Source organism: Pelmatolapia mariae, linkage group LG4, assembly GCF_036321145.2.
Source record: "Pelmatolapia mariae isolate MD_Pm_ZW linkage group LG4, Pm_UMD_F_2, whole genome shotgun sequence".
NCBI lineage: Eukaryota > Metazoa > Chordata > Actinopteri > Cichliformes > Cichlidae > Pelmatolapia > Pelmatolapia mariae.
This window is the reverse complement of record NC_086230.1, coordinates 27,007,291-27,028,112: the sequence shown is the minus strand read 5'-3', so window position 1 is coordinate 27,028,112 and position 20,822 is coordinate 27,007,291. Positions and strand designations below refer to the sequence as shown.

At 39.7% G+C, this 20,822-nt stretch overlaps 1 protein-coding gene across 1 annotated transcript; it reads right to left on the bottom strand.

The window, feature by feature from the left end:
- Positions 1–87: 87 nt before the first annotated feature.
- cntnap1 (contactin associated protein 1) lies at positions 88–20,196 on the bottom strand. The gene is made up of 24 exons (XM_063472228.1): positions 19,247–20,196; positions 15,098–15,199; positions 14,387–14,580; positions 13,954–14,107; positions 13,473–13,676; positions 13,052–13,236; positions 12,806–12,955; positions 12,370–12,631; positions 11,638–11,787; positions 11,366–11,540; positions 10,902–11,008; positions 10,665–10,787; positions 10,088–10,291; positions 9,822–9,978; positions 9,622–9,749; positions 9,344–9,517; positions 9,022–9,240; positions 8,676–8,915; positions 8,344–8,583; positions 8,055–8,182; positions 7,526–7,619; positions 7,180–7,410; positions 7,041–7,085; positions 88–3,467 (listed from the first exon to the last, which is right to left on the bottom strand). The coding sequence occupies exons 1-24, from the start codon at positions 19,305–19,307 to the stop codon at positions 3,268–3,270; spliced, it is 3,927 nt and encodes a 1,308-aa protein (XP_063328298.1). The 5' UTR covers positions 19,308–20,196; the 3' UTR covers positions 88–3,267.
- Between the last annotated feature and the right edge of the window lie 626 nt (positions 20,197–20,822).

Sequence of the window (20,822 nt, the reverse complement as noted above, 5' to 3'; positions counted from 1 at the left end):
TTTATACATTAAAGATGCCACCCTAGTCCTCATCTGTGCTAAATGCTCACTGCATTGAAAGCTCAAACAACACATTGATTTCCTTCAAGCTTCATTTATTGAGTTTGACTTTGCCTTGCTTTACACAGTTATGGTCATTTACAGTGAAACTATTACAAAACAACCTCGAGCAGAGAGAACAGAAAAATAATCTACACTTCAAGGTGATCAAAACATAACTGTAATCTTCATTTCTAGAATTTGTTCCAGAAGGATTTAGTTTGATGTTGCAGAGAAATCTAACCTGCCTACTCTTCATATGATTTCAGACATGATATCACTGTTCACAGGGTGTCTGCAGATTTTTAAGGCTTTTATAGACACTAAAATCTCTAAGTGCTAACAGAACACAATACACACAAATCACAATTCTTTTATTAAGCCTAATTTAAGCCCCTTTGAATCTGCTTTTTTTAATCCTGTAAATTCTGGCATTAATCTAAGCTTCAACTCATTAAACAATGCTCGGAAAGTTTGACATTTTAAATCGTCAGCACATACCCTGTCTTAGATAACATCCAGCTGGCTGACTCCCTCTACTGGACGTTTAACCTACCCATTTCTTTTCCTCCATTACGAGGCTGCAGGATGGTCCCTTCAGGATAAGGTCATGTGATGCCTGTGCAGATAGGAGCCATACTGAACACTGTCTCACTGTACTACTGTTGGTGCACTACAATAAGTGAGCTGAATAGTTGGCATGAGTGCACGTTTGTCATTATTTTAACATCTGGTTGTATCTTGGTGGGAAAAATGTAAATACACAAACATTAAAACATCAGACCACACAAACACACGCTCCAGGGACCACATATGAATTAATTAGTGAGGTGCAATAATGTGACACTGCTAATGCTGAATGCTTACAGTCCATTTACCAACGAATACAGTGAGATATATACATTTATATGATAAAGAAGTTGACTCTTTGCTAAAAGGCAACAAAGCACATTTGACCCAAGTTTGTTAATGTGGCGATTGTCCAAATAACAAAAACATAAATCATTCTTCGATCATCACAAACCATCAGTTTCACTCTGTTTGCTCAATTTTCACTCTCATTCGTGTTATTAAAGTACATTCTGAAAAATAGAGCCTGTATTTGCCAGTTTTGGCCAAATCTGTACATGTTCATACATTATTAGCAAGTCGTGCCTTTACAGTAATTGCAGTTTTTACATCTACTGTACATTCTTTCACTGTACAATTTCGCACAGTCCTGTCCATCTGTAACGGAAGAAAAACCAACAATGTTGAGTTTTGGAGGTGTATTAGTGCTACAGAGAACAAGTACTGTACTTTCTTTATCCTGAGCATTCTAAAAAGCTACAATGAATAGTTTTACTTTCAGTACTAAGCAGTCTACAATAAAAACAGAGCAGGTCTTCAGTGTAGTGTCTGCTCATACATTACACAGTCTGAGGATATACATTCAAACCATTCCGTTTGACTGTAGCTTTTCTTGTACAAACTGAAGGAATTTTAAAAACAAGTCACTTGACACATTATTCATATAGTTACGTATACACTCATTGCATCCTACTTGCTATTGTGCATTAGCAAATTAAACTGAGGCATTAACATTATTGTTGGCTGGAAGAAGCTAATATTATTGCATGTTACTGCAAAGTGCGCTCATGCTCTACATATGCATAGCTGATATGTTGCAAATGTGTTACTTTTTTCATTGTTTTCCACATACACGATAGTGCTTTAGTGTACACAAGGAGCTGCAGTGAGTGATGATAGCCCTAAGCTTTGGTTGCACCACAGATCAAATGATATTTCATCTTGCCAGAGATGAAAATTTCATGTGACTGTAGAATTTTCCACTTTTTCACTGAAAGCAGCTAAACAAGCAGCAGCAGCAGTGATGACTTTGTGGTCAGCTACTGCACTACAATATAATGAAAAATATTTTAGCAATATGAGCTAAAAGAAAAAGATTAGCATTTACATTTTTGTGGTCCTCTGTACATATGTTATTGTGTGTGTGTGTGTGTGTGTGTGTGTGTGTGTGTATGTGCATGTGTGTTTATATGTATGCTTCCCATATGGCCATAGCAGCTTTTCCCTGAAATTTGTTTTCACTGAAAAAGAAAGGATTGTGGAAGGATGTATACTCTTTTTGTTCTGACACTCTGAGACGTTAGAGACTCAAACGTCTGTAGCACCAACCTATTGGCAGATTGATCATAATATGCAACCAGAAATAAGATCTAGTCACTCTGTCCCTGGCAAGCTTCATCACTTGAACTTTTTTTGTTTTTATTCTGCAGTACACCAACAGTCTGTTAGTTCCTACAGCCAGAGGTACTGTATCTTCAGACCATCACATTCTCATGTCCAAAGCCCCCATGGTTGAGAATGTGTTTTGAATCTGAGCATACTGTAATCGGCAAAGCTGCTTTCTACTGACACTGTATATGTAATGCAATGTTATAGGCTTCAATACAACAAACATAAGCATATGTACCTTTTAGAATCTATACGTATCATCTCAAAGCTCATCATCACAAAGCTCCATGCTTATCAGTGTATTCCTTTTCGGTTGATGCTTCTTTTCTTCTTTTTTTTTATCCATGAACACCAGCTTTGTGTGTTGATTTTCCTTGCACTGTTTTAGTTCACCTCTTCAGATGCTCTCACTGTTTAAAATCGAAATGGATTATGCACTATGGTGTCGATAGTGGTTCCAGAAGAGATTGTCAGCAAAAGGTATATTTTAGATGGCATAAATCTATACAGTAGGTTATTGGTAGTTTTCATCGGTCTTACAAATGGCTCAGAAAAAAAATTCACTCAATTAAAGCCTAAACACTTAAATCTGATGTTCTAATTAAACATCCTTTCCCACAGTGTCTAAACTAATCCCAATCTGAATAAGCTATTATGGGTACTTCAGATCAAGCTTGCTCAGATGAGGCACTTCAGTATTTCACCCTGCAATACAGTGTGAGACTTGTTGGCTACTCATGCAACACGGGGCTTGATTTGAACTTTGAACCCAGCAAAACTAGACTTACCAAAATACATACTATGTAGAGCACCAGGCATCATATCCAAATCAACTGGGCAAAGGAACAGAAACCAAAATGTAAATTAAAAAAATCAGGAAACAAAAAGAATAGAAAACTTAATATAGGTATCTGTGGTTTTGTAGATGCTAATTCCCACACTCCAAACCCCACTCAAAACCCCAACCACTGTCCAAGAGGTTCTCTGATGCTAGTCGCTCCTGAACTCCTCTTCAATTTCTGGAAGCTTCTTTTTTTCTCTCCTCAGAGTCTCGGTGAGGGGTCTGGAGCTACTGGGGGACTCCAGGTTTTTAGGTTCATTGGTATGGTAACTGCCCTTCTGCTGATAGGCATACACATAGATGCTGTACAGGCCTCCAAAGAGCAGCAGCAGTGCCAGGATCACAATAACTGAAGGACAAGAATAGGAGTCAGGCATTATCCACAAGACCTGGAAGAAAAAGCTGCTCCAAGAAATACTGATGACAAGCAAGTGTTGCTTGACACAAAGATAGGTACAACTTCCTTATCTTAACAAGACAAACTGTTGGAATAAATGAATTTAGGTCTCATATCGCCTATGATGACATAACACACTTTCTTTCTGCTGTGCCAGAAGTCTGTGATCTAATTCTGTAACATCTTAAGTGTGATGTTTACATTCTGCGCATGTGTGGTTTTTTGGTCTCTCTGAATAAGAAATCACTGCTCACGCTACTGATTTAATTAGTTAGTGTGATTTACTGTGAAAGGTCATCAAAACATACAGAAAGACAAAAATATAGGGGGTTATCTGATTGTTGGGTTTTCTCTGTTCTGTTTGTATCATTTGGGGGTTTTTACTTTACAATATAAACTGCCTTGAGGCAACTGTTGTTGTGATTTTGTGCTATATAAATTGAATTGAATCAATTTGAGTTGAACTGAATTGAATTAATAACTATACAAATACTATGTTGATTTTATTTTAAAAGGTTAATAGCAAGCCCAGTTAAAGGTTTGGAATATTAAATAACCTGGTAAATGATTTTGATTTATAAATACTGAATGCACTCTCACTGGAATTAGACCTGCCTTTCGAGACATTCTTTTCTGGGTTTTATCTCTTCTTCCTCTTTTTTCGCCTGTTCCTTTTAGGGGACACAATGGATCATTTGCCTCCATCTAACCCGATCACCAGCATCTTCTCCCACTATAACTCTCTGCATTTCCTCCTTTTCTACATCCAAAAATCTTTTTCTGTGGTCTTCTTTTTTTCTTCCTACCTGACAGCTCCATGTTTAACATACTTTGTTCAGCATATACACTCTTCTGCACATGTCCAAATGATCTCAGCCTTGCCTTTCTCACTTTTATCTCCAAATTGACCTGTCCCTCCTGTCTTTTTGTTATTGCTGCACTATACATGATAGCAGATTGCACTATCATCTTACCAACCTTCCTTTTCACTCTTGTCACAAATCTCACCTGACACTTGCCTCTACCCACTCCACCTGGCCTGCACACTCTTCTTCACCTCTCTTGCCTTCCTTTCATTCTCATTTTTCCTCTGTCTTGCCTCTGCTGACTTTCATTTCTCTGCAGAGCATACCTCCATCTCTATAGACTCTTTTAGGCCTGCTCCCTACTCTCAAATACAAATCACAGTATCATCTGCAAACATTCATGGAGGCTCCTGCTTGACCTCATCTGTCAGCCTGTCCATCACTATTGTAAACAACAAGGGGCTCAGCGCTGATCCCTGAGCTAATCCCACCCCCAACTTGAACCCATCTGTCACTCCTACCGCACACCTCACCACTGTCTCACTGTCCTCATGCATGTCCTGCAACACCCTCACATACTTCTCTGTCACTCCTGACTTCATCCCTACACACTTCTGTCATCTGAATAACCACTCTTCATCCTCTCCATACACTTTCTCCTCTCTTCCTCCTCAGTAATCCTTTGTTGGATTTGATATATTTAAAATATGATCTGAAACTGAAAATCTGAAAATATGATCTGCACTCTCTGAAGCATGGTCTTAGTAAGCCAGAGGACATTTTCAGATAGCTAGAGGAATTTTCTGAAGATTGGAGTGACCTGATAAGCACTTTGTCCTTAGTTCCCAAGCAGCTGCATTTAGAATTTGCTAAATGAATATGGACTTTGAAGATGGACTTTCTCTAATCCAGCTGTAGCAAAGAGATAAATGAGTTTTTGCATCAGATTGAAATGACATCAACTATAACTTCAAGATGAAAGACCATATTACAAACATGGTTTTTCATCTTAAAAGAGAGTGCTTGTAAGTATTCAGAGATCAGCTGTACATGAGCTTGAAGAACAACCACATTTAATATTTGACAATTCAGTAAGTGCAATCATGGCATTAAATTGCCTGTAGGTGTGTGGAGGTTTTTTGTCACTCAGAGTGTTCGCCGTGTAATGAAATGGCAAAACATCAACAGTGTTTGCCAGCCTTTCTGCCAATAAAATGTTCTCAGCGCCTTAGGCTCATAAACACAGCAAATGGTTACAGAGAATGGTCTGTGAAGTATAAAAAAAGATAACTTCTGATGTTCTACAGTATTTCTATGTGTCTTGGAAAGATATAGAAGGGTAGAAAATGGAAGAAAAATCAACATAAAGTGTCCTAAAATGGTGTTGAATTCTTTCACTAAAACTTCATTGTACGTTTACCTCAGTCTAAAATGAGGAAGACCGTCCTTCCACAAGATGTATGTTGTTCTGATTGCAGTGACTATTCCCTCAAAGAGTAAAAGGGGAATCTAAATCAGGCTGACTAAATATCCCCCAGAGCATAACAGAGCCACTGGATCATTCACTGTAGAGCTCGAGCATTCAGGTCTTATTATCTCTGTGAACGTTTTTTTCTGTCAGTAGAGATTAGCATTTTATTTCATTGGTAATATTAAAACAGGAGGTGTAATTTCTGAGTCATAACCATTTTATCTATGACAATATATCAGACAGAGAAGATGTCTGATATCTGGGAGGGACCTTTGTCAGCATAGCCGAATGTTGCATTAATCTTTAATGACATGCTGATGTCCAGTATTAGCATAATATCTCAGAAGCAAAATGATTTATTAAGCTAAAGCATCTATCAATGATGAGCAGTAAGCTGGGACCATGCAGACTAAATATAGCTGATCCGGTAAAGGTCTCAGACAGGGATGGAGCAGGGAGTCTCTGTGCTGCAGTTTAATCCTGAGACTCCAGCCTCTCCTGCTCATCAGGGGGACCTGCTCTAATTTTTTTTTTCATCTGTGATACTATGCTGCAGGCTGCTCATCTGCTCTCAGTGCATGTCCTCCACGTCCATGTTCTCATTATAATATTCATGTTGATTATATAACAAATACCTAGCTTATATCTCTGTGTTGCAAGTACGGTCCAACACTCATGGCTATTAATTATATATATATAGATATATATATATATATATATATATATATATATATATATATATACATATATATATATATATATATATATATATATATATATATATATACATATATATATATATATATATATATATATATATATATATATATATATCAAATAACTCATACATTGCACTAATTTTCCTTATTTAATCAGTATACCTGAATGCACTCAAATATAGTCAACACTATCTTTTGGTATGACTGAAATGCTTGAAAAATAGTTATTTACTTTACTGTAATTATGTTCTATGTTTTGTTTTTCCACATATAATAAAATTCAGCCTTCAGAAAGAATCAACCACTGAAAAGCTCCTGTCAGACTCTGACAACTCTGCTCTAATTTTGGATTAGAGGATTTTAGGAAAAACTAAGAGAGAATTTGAAACAGCATTTGTGCCATCTGGGGCACGGGAAAAAGAGTAAAACAGAAATGAAGGACATGAGTGGTGCTTTAGATTAAATGAAATAAACTACTAAATGTCACATTACACGTTTTGTACAACTTCAAGATAAAAATGATTCTTACCTGTTATCCAAAATAGACCTAGGTCATCATGGATATAAATATACTCTGTAAGAGAGACAGATGCACAGTTCAGGAAATGAACAAAAAACAATAATGCCTTTATTTCATGAGAATTACACTATGAAAAATAAACTTCTACCTATTCCAGTAAACCAGGGGTCGGCCTCCCACGGTACATAACCGAGGACAGGAGGGAAGGCACCACAATTAGACTCAGAGACATAGCCGTGCGTCTGTACTGGAGGATCTGTTTCGTTTGGACGGAACAGGGTCTTCAGAGGTGCATAGACATTATATCTGACCCCAGATATGCAGCCTATGAAGCCTGGAGCATTATGCCTCTGGATTTCGTAGTCAATGTCGCCAACCTCTGAAGGAAATGATACAGCAATTAAACATGAGATCAGGATCTGATTAAACAAAAAATAAAATAAAATTCATGCAGCAAGATGTTATTAATGAAAAATAGTTAATAAGCCTTTTACCCATCACTCTGCCCATGAACATGGACTTTGGAGAGTCAAACCTGGCATCTTCCACTAAGGTTATCTTTTCCACTATAGGCTCCATGTAATCCACCTATGGATAGACAAACATTTGTTTTTACACCTCAAGGGGACATTGCAGAATAAAAAGACACCATTACATGCCTATAGTACGACCAGCATCAATGATTATAAACAGTTAACCAGCTACAGATAGAGCACTTCCAAATAAAAAGCACTATTTTTGAAGACATTCTCTGAGGTGACATATGAAAGTAATAAATGTGAGGCTACCAACCTGGCTTTTATCAAAGGTAAAGATTCCAGCCTTTTTACCTGACCCCAAATCTAATCCCCAAATGTAAAACTATTACTTGAACATTTGTGTAGATCACTGTTCTTATAATTTGTAGGAAAATTCTGCTTCTCTTGGGGAAGTTCAGTGAGTTGATCTGTGAAAATGATTTCACAGAAGGTAATCTAAACCACAGATCACATTGTACACAGTGGGAGCAATGAGAGCTTGAACCTGGGTTTTGATGGTTCTGTTGTGTCTGGTTATGTTCACATAGTGAGGGAATCCATCTGCCAGGTTTCTGTGAGTCAGCTGGTACTTGTGTGTTATGACTCCCAGCTTATACCTCAGATCTACACTACCTGAGGGGAGAGGCAAGAGAGTAAATCAATAGCATACAGTACTGTTTTGCTGAATAACTCTAACAAGTGAATAAAATCACTACGCTGTCCTAAAAATGAGATTATGCGCAAAGTTACGACTTTCCCATTCTCAACAAGTATTGTTTCTTAGTTTTCCATACCATCAGTCTTGAGGACGACAGCGATGTAGTCCTGGACGAAGGAGCTTATGTAGAGCAACACGGCTGGTGTGTGAACAGTGCTAAAACTGAACTCTATGTCATCTGCTGTATCGTTGTAGCCGAGACTGAAATTGTCGTAGTGCGGGTCAATCCAGTTGGCCCACGCTGCTTCATCTGATACTGGCTTCTTTCGTATGTTGTACTTCATCCATGATCCAATCTCAAAATAAGCTCCGATATCTTAGAAAAAAAATTATTAGATTTCAGTCTGCATTTCATTACATTTACCAGGTTTAAGGTGTTTAACTTTTGTTGTGCTGAACATAACTTACCTTTATGGCAGTAGAAACCATCAAAGGCTGTATTGTTACAGTCACAAGTATAGGAAGCGTATCCCTCGATACACTGCCCGCTGTTCCGACATGGTATGGTAGCATTAAGACACTGCCCAGTACAGTTCCTCCTTATGCCCTGTTCTTCGTTTACTTTCCCTTCTAAATCGAGAGGCACGCCATTCATCCGCAACCCTCGAAGGCAGCCCAAGAAAGGTCTCAAGGTACGGTTGGCTGAACCTGTGACAAAGAATACTTGTATCAGTGGCTAGAGGACACATTAAATTGATTTAATTTGTGTTGTTTTTATATTTTGAAATTTCCAAGTGCACCTCAGGAAACCTACCTACAATGAGAGGATGTGTGAACTTCATGGTGATAAAAGTCTGAGGTGGGAAGCGTTTGACTGCCCATGGCTGATAATCTACCTTAATCCGAGCCAACTTCACGTTAAGCTCGGCCTGAACGAAATGCCACTCGTTGTCATTAAGTGGCACAGGAGAGTGTAGGGTCGCATTAAGGATGCCATCGCCAACCATAAATACAAATGCAAGATCCTGGGTGGCTGGAAGAAAAGAAAAGATACAATTAACAAAATACTTTTATAAAATGTACAGTTCTAATAGGATAAACTTGAGAATTTCCTTCTAACAGATGAACCCACTCACTATTGAGCTCTATTCTTATAAAGTTTCTAAGATGATCATCAGAGTTCTCCAGGAAGACACAATGGTCACGATAGGTTTTGAAGTGGAAAGAGATGTCAACAGTTGTTCCAGGCCTGAAGGTGGGGAATGTTATGTAAGTGGGCTTTGTGAAGGCTATGGTGTTCCAGATGTTTCCTGTGGAAAACATTGAAATAAATTTGGAGAAAAACAACTCAGAACCCCTTGATACACTAGAGATGAGCATATGTGTTAGCGAAAGCCATAATATTTAATCTCACTGTCGCCATGGCAGCGGAGTGGCCCAACTGTGAAATGTGCTTCTGAGCCGGTCCTGTTGGTGTCCCCGACCACCACCCTCCTCACAGGCAGATGGTCTCTAAAGTCCAAGTAGCCTTTGTCCGAGTACCTGAAAAGCCACAAAGAAAATGATTAATGTCAAAGTTACAAGGTAAACACGTTCAGTGTGTTCTTCTCTCACCATTGTCTATAGTCAGCGTCGCAGTTGCACTGAAACTTGGGGTCGACGCAGGTTTGATTGACAGCACAGCCGCATTTTTTGACTTCTCTGAATGTCCCACCCCAATAATAATGGCTCTGATTGTTGCGACCAATCCAGTAAGTGAAAGGCCTTCCATCTATTTTGAAAAAGAAATTGAATCTGTGTTTGAAACATGAATTCATTTTCAATATTTTCTTGCTTATTGATCATCTGCACGCTATTAAAATCTGTCTCATCCTACTTACTGGGGGTATTGAGGAGACGGGACTTATAGCATGAGTAGTCTATCCACTGTTCACAGTACATGGAGGTGTTTGCAAGAGCAGTGACTTCATCCCAGGAGGCATTCCAGTAGTTGACATCTCCTATATATGGCTTGTCGATTGAACTCCCAATCACCTTAGTACCTTCTACTCGATCACTCAGTATCACTGTCCAAGCTTTATATGCTGCAAAAAGGTTTGATAGATGTAAGTCAAATCAGAAAAGGATCAAAGAGAATAATGGGGGAAAAGTAAGGAACATGATGAAACACTAAAAAGAAATTTACTATATAATAATATCTTCCTCTATAATAATATGGAGGAAGCAGAGGATGAAAAGTTTTACAAGACAGATGCAAAGAGAGCAACAGCTGGATCTCTCTTGTTATATAAACCCTTTTTTTAATTTCCCTTGAAACTTCAGTGCACATTTCTCATTACCCTCACATAATAGCATGACTTTTTTTTTCTCCCTCTTTTCGCAACCTACAGATAAAACATCAAACACTGAACACAGTGCTGCTGCAGCCATGCGTTATTAGCAACAATGACTACTTACATTTCATTTTGCAGTACACTTCAAATGGTTTCAATGGCCCACTGAGATCAGGATCGATGGTGTAGTTTCCAGACCAATACTTGCCACTGAGTCGGTAGGCCTCACATGATTCTTTATAAACCGCTGTTTGGGGAAATAATGGAGCAATTTATTATAATAAGGAGTATAAATAACACAAGCAAGGTGTCATTTATTTAAGAAAGTGTTGGCGTTTTGCAATTATCAGCTAGCACTTACACATGTGACACACTTCTCCTTTATAGCCTGTATTCTCACACAGGCAGATGAAGTCATCCCAGGACTGGATGCATCTACCTTCGTGCTCGCATGGATTTGGAGTACATCTGCATACAAAAGAGATTATTATACTAAGTTTTTGGTTATTGCAAAAGTGAGCGACTTACATAAATAACCTATGTTTTTTTCACCATCCTATTCTCCTTTTGTGATATTTTTGTCCCGCCAAGTTCCTTTAGACAGAGTTTATGAGGTCAAGTTACTTTTAAAAACCAGACACACCAAACCAATTATGTCTGATAGCAATGTGGGGCCACGTAGTCCACAAACATGGGTTATTAATAAATATGATAAATGATTCAGTATGACATACACTAATAACTCATTATTGCAGTGCTGTATTAGTATCTTTTTAATTAAACTGAATCAGTCAGGTTTCCTGAATGACTAATAGTGTGTTTCACCTGTCAGTGATCCCACAGGTGCCCAACAGCAGCTCAGCATATCTTCCCCACTGTCGCATCAGAATAATGTCAATATCGAGCTGTTCGTTGTCTATGAAGATATGCTGCATGCAGCCATGGAAGCGATTCAGCTTGGTTTCACATTTCCTGACTGTGTTATTAGTTTTTGGACAACCTAAATGGAGGAAAGCAAATTTTGTAAGATTTGATGAGCACAGATTTGATCTATGTGATCTTTTTGTTGTTAGCAGTTATCTGAGAAATCGACTCACCTCCAAAAAAGTAGCGGTCGCCTGTCCGAATAGTGAAAGGGTTGGTGATCTTTAGTGGTGAGCCCTCCTCCTCATCAATAGTGAGAGTTAGCAGGTTGTCTCTGGCTGCCAAATCCACTGAATGCCAATAACCATCGTTTAGTCTGTATCCTGTGGAACAAGACGAAGCCCTTTGTGATGCCGTCATGTTATGTTATCAGTACAGATATGTACAGTTGTTTTTGTACATATTATCAGTACAAAAATCACGTGCATAATGCTAACCATTCTTTCAGTTGTTAGGTAAAGGTTGCCATGAATTGTCCAGTTAGAGTTTAGGGGCAGAAAATATTTAAACGTGGAGAAACTAAAATTTTATAGTATGTCTCTGTTATGGAGCTTTCCTGACCCTCCATGCATTTACGTCCATAAGATCTTAGACAATGATACTGTTTTGTGATTTTGCCTGTGTATACCACCACTGTGGATTTCAAACAATCAAAATGTGATTTATTAATAATCTTATTTTAACAAAGTTGCAAAAAGTTGATTCTGTTCATCTGGACATAATGTTTTCAGTGGAAGAAACGTTTCGTCACTCATCCAATGGACTGCTTCAGTCTCAGCTGACTGCAGGTTTCCCCACCCTTATAAAGAGTAAATTTGCATATTGACTGAAACTAGCACCACTGGCGAGCAATGGGCTGTGAGGTCTGTTTCTTGATCATTAATATGTGTCTGAGAAAAGCCTACCAGCAGCAAACTGAATTTTCTTCTTGCCAGGCTGGAATATAGTGACATTGATCTGTCCCTCGCTCAGACCCAGCTCAAGAGCACCCAGATCATCAGCAAAACGTGTGAACATCAGGAGCCCTGTGTAGTCCCATGAGCGGAACTTGAACTTGACAAACATGCGGGGCCTCCTGAAGAACCCTGGCACCTGCAGGTAGTTGTTGGGCCCAGCGAAGGTCATTGGTTTCAGCAAAATGTCACGGCAGGTAAAATGCATCTTTTTCTAGATGGAGAGAGAAAATCGACCTCATTAGCCACGCTGAAATGAATGACAGTGCTTGTGAGTCCACTATGAACATAAAACAGACAAATTTGGGTGAAGCTGCAAATTATGAAGGCAATTACCCAAAATGGTGAAGTTGCTATATAATGGATTAGAGTTATCGTAGAGCCTTACCCTTCTTGGTATATGGATGTCGGGATCTTCTCTCTTGGCCTTGTCGATGACATTGATGCCATTGATGAAGACGTTTTCCATACAGCCCGCAAAATTTGGTGTGGAAGGGAGGTGAGGCATGTTTTGCTCTATTACTCCTCCTACATAGATCTAAGCATCGGGTATTAAGACAGTCAGATACCCAGAGCATTGTCCTACATTCACTAATATTTCTGCAGTTAAAGGAGAATATATTCCAGACAGTACCTGTTTATCGAGATCCAGATGAGTAAATTCTCCATTACATATTGCTGTCACTGTCTGACTGTCCACTGTGAGGTTCACCTGTCGACCATAACGTTTGATTGTGACATAGTGCCAGTGGAGATTATCAAGAAGGCTGCCAGCGGTCAGTGTAGTCCGTCCATTAACTTTGTGTACATTACTGCTTCCTGAAAAACCAAGAGCAAACACAGCATGGAAGGAACTGAATAAAAATGTTCAAAGCATGTAAAGATATTTGGCATAACTGAAAGACCTAACTCAACAACCTAACCAGCAATACCAAGGTCCCTACCGTGACAATTCGGCTTTGTTTCAGGTTATCTCTGAGATGGATGTTACTGTTACAAAGTTTTTAGTTCCTGGTTACAATAAATGTAAAACAATTTTTTAATGCTGGTTGTACCAAGACTGATGTGCAGGTAAAGCCGGCCTTTCTTCAGCTCCAGGGTAAAGAGGTCTCCCTGAATCCCTTCACTGTGCAAAAGAAGGCCATCCTGCTCCAGAGTCTTGAAGTTTATGGCAATGTGGTCCTGCAGCGTACGGGACTTTTTTTCAGGATACTTGTAGACCACTGAGTCATCTCCATTGTACTGTAGCACATAGGAATCTGCAACAAAATTTCAACCTGATTCAGTTTAAAACAGTAATGTGGCAAGTATGCTACATGGCTCATGTCCTTGAGCTCCTTGAAATTGTTTGGCACTTTAGCTTGCGTAATGCATTCAAACAACTGAAGAGTACTGAGAGTAGTCGCTTATGAAAGAATATGGAACTAGTATAGCACATTTGGCATGTTTTAAAAATATAGTTAAGAGCTATGGTTAACTGCTGGATGTCAGTCAGAATCAGGAAATCCATGTAGAGCATCCTTCAGTCATTTTTACCATAAGGGCAGCCAAACAGCTCCAGTCTCACACCAATCTTCCCTCCATTCTCTGTGTTCCATGCCAGAGGCAGCAGACGAATATGTTTAGCAGTAAAGGCGTAATGGAAGACATTCCTCTTCACCTGATAATAATTCCAGTTACCAGGCAGCGTCTGCAAACAGATGAGACAGGAGAAGAGTGGAGAGTTATTGAGCCACTGCTATGGTGTTAAAGCCTTATTAAGAGGCGATGATGAATTGATGATGAGATTAGCTTTGTCAGTGATAATATTCTGTGCTGTCTTTGTTTTTCAGCCTGTGGCAATGAATATAATGGAACACCCACTGAATCCAAAATCTGCCATAGAGATTACATTTGACTAGTTAATCCTCGACTCATCCCTTTTATGGCTTTCATCCCACCACGGCCATTAGGGCCCAGTGACACCTACAGAGTTGCCTCCTTTCATGATGTACGGTGTCCAGGAGTCTGGTCGATCTCCGTAGAGCAGAGTGTATTTGGTGACCCAGTCATATGAGTTGAAGGTCCCCTGAGTGGCAACTGCCACCAGTCTGTACTTCCTGCCCAAGTCTATCTGCAACCATGGCTGTCTGTCCCTTGGGGAAGGGGACCAGCCACTGCTGCCTGAGGGCATGAAAACGAAAGATTTGATCAAATTTGGCAAGAATCAAATAACTGGAAATACAACTGTGACCTTACAGAGCTAACCTTAAATCTTACTGAAATGATTACACAGTATGTAATGTACTGCTACTACTCATCAAACTGTGTTTGAAATACCTGCATCATAGCTGGTAAACACTCTATTTTACCTGCCAGTTGTTAACTTTGTTAAAAAATAGCTTCCTTTGCTAAAAGTAGGTTCAATCAAATTAAAAAATAATAAAACATGATTTTATGTTTTTGTAGCAGGATTTGTTTTAATAAATTATATCATATTCTCTTCATTTCCATTGAAAGTATTGTCACTTTAAGATAGAGTCCCTCACTTTATGGCTTATAGATAGTGGATCTGAATGGAAGAGAGGATTCAATTTACCTTAGTACCTTTATTGGTACTACGGTGAATTTGTGCTGCAAATCAGGTCTCAAATATAACTAGCATAAAGTTAAGGACTGGCTCTACATTACAAGAACTTACCATATAGTTTGGCAAAATTGGCAGAGTACAGAAAGTTATATCTGGAAGAGGCCAGGAAGGAGGACGCATACAGCCCGGAGATGAGTGGATCGGTACATTCTCCTGCAGTGAAAACAGGGACAACACCAACGTCAGAAGGTGTTTTAAAAAGGTGCTTTTTATAACAATGCACCATTCGAAATGAATAACAAGAGCAGGCACTCCTGCACAGCTAGATAAGAAAACACCACTTGGAGATTAATTAGCAGTTACGGCATTCTCTGGGGGACACATTTACTCGGATCAATTAAATTAAATTCAAAGCAAAGCACTAATACCTTTAGTATTGTTTTGTTGTTTGTTTTTTTGCAGATTAAAATAAACACATATTAACTATAATAATAATAATAATAATAATAATACATTTACAATATAATATCAGTTTTCATTGTTATGCTGATGACACCCAGCTCTACATTTCCTCCAAACCTAATTCATCCCTTCTGTCTTATGGAGATGAGATCATGGTTCTCCTCCAATTTTCTCAAACTTAACAGAAATTAAACAGATCCTTATCTATGTGATCTGCTTCATATTACCACTGCTTCCCGCTCTCTCAAATTTTCATCTGCCATTCATCTTGTTGGTCCTTCTGCTTGTCTTATCACTACGGGGAACAGAGCTTTCAGTCGCTCTGCTCCTCGGCTCTGGAACTCATTTCCTCCTGTCATAAGAAATATAGATTCCCTTACCTTATTTAAGTCACAGCTCAATACAGATCTGACTTTTTTTTGTGTTTTAATGTATTTTAATCTACTGTTTTATTGATATTTTTCTTTTCTTTGTAAGGTGACCTTGTGTTTTAGAAAGGCATCCTCAAATAAAATGTATTATTATATATATATATATAATATATAAAGAGAGAGAGAGAACGAGCGCTGTCATGCTGCTTTGCTATTGTACATGTGGTTATGAGGCTAATGGGGCCATCACGCATCTGCTCAGACTTGCTCCCTGCTTGAGGGCTGTTAAAAGTGACCATAATTCTACCTAATCTTGCTTCTGTCGTGGCTGGGGATAAATGGCTGATGCCCTCACCTCCAGCTGTAAAAGAAACAGTTTCTCATTTTACGTGCCAAAATATGCTCCTTGAGACTCTTAAGACATTTAAAATAGATAAACCAAAATCCTGGAGGGATATTATTTTTTCAATGAAAGACAAAGCAGGTGCATCAATAAATAAATAAAATGTTTCAATCTTGCTTGTGTATAACTATTACTGAAATGGAAGAAGCTCCAATCTGACCTTCCACCAGTGTCAGTATAATCCTCTCTTAAATGTTGGGAGTTGTTTACTACTAAACAGGAGTTTTAATCATTGTTTTACATTCGTGGAGGTCATGGAGTACAGAAGAAGGCATGGTAACCAGCAGCTAAGGACAAGGCATGTTAGCAGAGTTAGTATACTGACTGCAAATGGAGCTAGATGAGGACAAGTGGAGCACAGTCTGAAATTTTAAACAACTTTAATGAGTTCTGTCCACATCTCTCCAAGGGCATGCTGCACATTCAGAGAGAGGAAATGTGCTGAGCAAGGGAAATATGACCTTGACTTTCTGATTCAGCTTCTTCTCTAATGGCTTTCTCTCTCTTTGTGATACAGAAATGCCTGCTATTCTGCAGATGATCAATAACAGATCTCTGCTGCATTACTTTACTGCTGTGCTCTAAAGCCATTTCAAGTGAACCACACCCTCAAATGTCCAGTCCCACAAAAAATACATATACTTTGAGGTTTTGAGATGCAATCACATAAGTAAAGCTCCTTTGCTACTAGTAGCTTGAGTAATTACTTCTTGAACTTCTTCAGTTACTAGTAAATGAAATGGTGTTTGACTTTAACAGCTTCATCTTAGACTGCATCACGGTAACCTAGGTCACACAGCTCCTCCTTTCTATGAAAAGCATGTCACGCACTCCGCACCCAGACCTATTCACTGTCTCACTTCCTTTCCCTCATTTTGATACCACTTTCTTTATCTCCACCCCAACTCTAAAAACCCTCCAATCTTCCGTGCTTTCACTGTATCCCATTACTCTTGCTCATCATCATCATCGCATAATCTTCTCTGCCTTCTCTGCCTGTCTCTTCCCTATTGGGCGTTGTCATGCTGCAGCAGTTAGAGCGTACCTGAAGCCTGTGTACCCTGCTACTTGTGATTTTGCACCCCCTCCCGTCTGTGCACCACACGGGGTAGTCTATTTCTCCGTTTATCATTAAGAGGCTGTGGAGAACAGTGTAGCTGTGTAGAGCTCTAGCACCACTCATGCTGAAATATCACTCTGCCGCTAGTGTGGGTAGGCCTGTCTGGGCTGACACATCGTTTTTGCCGGTTACATACAGTATGCAGAGGCACCTCCTTTGACTGACGCTGCTCTGTGATGCATGGCTGCTGACGATTCGCTCAGCAACCCTGTCTGAGTGAAGACATCCACTGAATGCGGGCATCTCCAAACATACCAAAACATACTGCAACAAAGCAGTACATAAGAGTGGCCGAAATATAACATGTTCTGCAAGAGAGGTTTTGCTAAATTATTCATATTTGGGCAGACATCACAGTGGGTGGTGCCTGACTACCAAGGACCAAAACTACAAACACTACAGAATATCAGAGTTCTGCTGAGACTTAAAGTTAAATCTAAATGACTATTATAGCTTCTTTAGATATCAATTCCCCTCTCATGAACCAAAGAATTAGTTCCTTGTTATTCAGACTATAAACTTTAGATTTATTTACATGTATTCCACCTTCTTATTCCTCACACACACACATACACACACACTCTCACTTCAGAGAGTGAGTTTCAGCCTCACCCCAGGATGATTTAGAGTGCTCTGAGATCTAAGGCTCCATTTTATTCTGGCACAGCTCCACTGTGCATGTCACCACAGCAGACCGGAGGGCCCACATTAAACTATCAACAGAACTTTTGTAGATAAAGCACAGAGACATCAACTTATTGATTGGCAATCAGCAAACTAATGCACTTGACAAACTGGTTTCTCTGTTCACCTTCTGCAGTCAGCGTGGCTCACAGAGAAACATTTATTTATTTATTTTTTTCAAAATAAAAAAAAATTGTTCCTGTATAGCAAAGTTATAATTTCTCATAAGGAGAAATCTCTGAATTTCACATTCCAAAGTGACAGGAAGTCATAACTTAGTCCATCCTCCATCCTTCTTACCTAAACTAATGAGCCAGTTTCTGGAAGTATGCGTTTAAGAAGCAGTGAAGACCCTCTGAGGTCATCTTGACAGTGACATCACACATAACGCTTATCAGTATGCATTCAAGCTTTGGTGAATGGGTCTAGGTGGGTGTTTACCCTTACCCAATTTTAGCCCCAAACATATCCCCACAAACGTATTCCCGATTCTCTCACCTGCAAGACAACTGAAGCACTTCAGTAGTCTTATAGCAGATGTTAATTTCCCAGCAAGCTAAAAGCGAGATGCAGCGCTTTCTGGGCAGCTCATGGACACCTAGGTTTCCCAAAAAAAAGTGCTGCAGTGGGCTGGTCCCGGTCAGGACGCTGAGCCCTGCTCTCTCAAACGTTGCTATTAAAAATCGCTCAACCGATTTTCGCCAACAAGAAGATACACTGTGTGTGTATATTATTATATTTGAATCAACATAGACAGCACTACGCTTTTAAAATAAAATAGAGTTGAGCCCGCACGCTGCAGAAACTTGCGTGCAGGCTGGGAGAAAGCACTGCAATGCAGACAGTCCAGTGCAAAGGGGGATCGCCGTGCGCACCTTATGCAGGACCGACGTGGTTTGCTTCAACACTTTTCGTGCTTTGAAATGTTCAGTAGCCAAAAACAAGCCGTGAAAATGAAATCGTGTCCGTTTAACACAATGCCCGGTTTCGTCGCAGCGTGCGTTGCCCTTCAAACATCCCAACATCTCAGGCTACATTTTGCCCTCCAGTGGTATTTTTCACTCATCAGGTTATCGCGTGTTAGAATGCAACTTTTTCGTCAGCGTATGATCCGACACTAAACAGTCTGCAGATAATGCATGTATATACACCCTGAAATATTTTTAATCATATTCTAGCAAGCGACAGTAGATGAATAATTGCTGTTTCACAAGACTTACGTGATGAGCAATGTTGAAACCCCCAAAACAAGAGGCATATGCTCAGTGTTTTGCAAGTCATCCTTCACTTAGGACACGTTTATCCACATATGCTATGTTAATTAGATCGTAGATTGTTCTGCAGCATCCTCTCACCCCCCTTTAGCCCAACTTTAACTCGCGCGGCTCCAACTCCTCTTCCCGGGATCTCGGGCAGCCTCTACCGGGGCGGGGACGCGCATCGGTTGCTGGTGCTGATGCTGCGCTTCGCCGAGAGCGCGCACTTTTCTATTATATCCTTTTAATGGTTTTATTTACATGACCGTAATGGAATGCAATAGCTCCTGTATGGTGGCAATCAACATGCTTTTCAGTTTTCTGCATAAGCGGTGCGCTTGCAGGCAGTTCAGACAGGATTCAGATGGGTCCCGTACGCAGGAGCCTGGATTTTCAAATGCAGAAGAAATATGATAGGCGGAGAAAAAGAACCAAAAAAACTTTTAAAGTCCGCAGCTGTCAGGCGTTCTCCACAGCAACTAAGAATACAGTGTTTTCAGTCCCCAAATCAATATTGTGAAGCTGGTCAAAGTGATCAGTTTTCAATCAGTTTTCGATTAAATATCAATGTTCTGAATATTCATTCCTTTTTTCTTTTCCTTTATATTTCATATCATCCTTTGGCACTGTTTTCATGGCTTCCACTTGTCCGGTTGTGCCCCGTGTTTTCGAGGGTTTGGTTAAGAACGCTTTCTCTCCAGGAACGCAGACGTGAACTTCTTCCAAAAATAAGATGACGCTCAGTAATATCCTTTACCAGCAGCAGAACCGCAGAGTAGGCTATGACAATCACATCTGACCAGTAGGCTGCACTGTTCTGCTTGATGCTTGTGTGACCCTTGTCCAGATATTTAGTCGTGCAAGTGCAACCCTCACAACAGAACAGGTTATAGCCTAAGGATGCCAGTTGTGGCTGAACTCAGATACATCCCTGGAGACTCACATGCACAATGGAGTGGGGGCGGGGTGAGACTGATGCGGAGGAGAGGGATTTATGGCGATGGGTGGCACACTGACCACAAAAAAAAGGGGGGGGGGGAGGCTTTGGGATTAAGAATTGGGTTTATGGGACGGCAGTGCGTCAGTGATGATGTGAGATTGAATGCCTTCATCGTGGGATTTACGTGTTTTCAATCAAATCAGATTGTCTGTTTGTAAGCTGCAACTATTTTCACTCCCGAAATACCGTAAAAGTACAGAATTATATCTGCAGGGAGAAGACAATGGCAAGCAGGAGAAAATGACACGGGAGAGTAAAATAGGACATCAAATCAGCACCAGAAAGTGGCTCCAAATAGTCTCCAGGCCTTGCATATGGATTTGTCTAACTGATAAGAGACAGAAAGCAAAGGATTTGATGGGTAATTTATCTCAGTCACAGTAGAAATTTCTTGTTTTCCCCCTACTGCCACTAATATTAAACTGAGGTTTTAAAGTAGTGGAGTGTACAATAATCAGTAATATTTTACAGATGTACTTGTTTCCGGTAATATGTCATTTGCCCTTAATATTGAGAGGAAAATAAAGAGTTTAACACCCT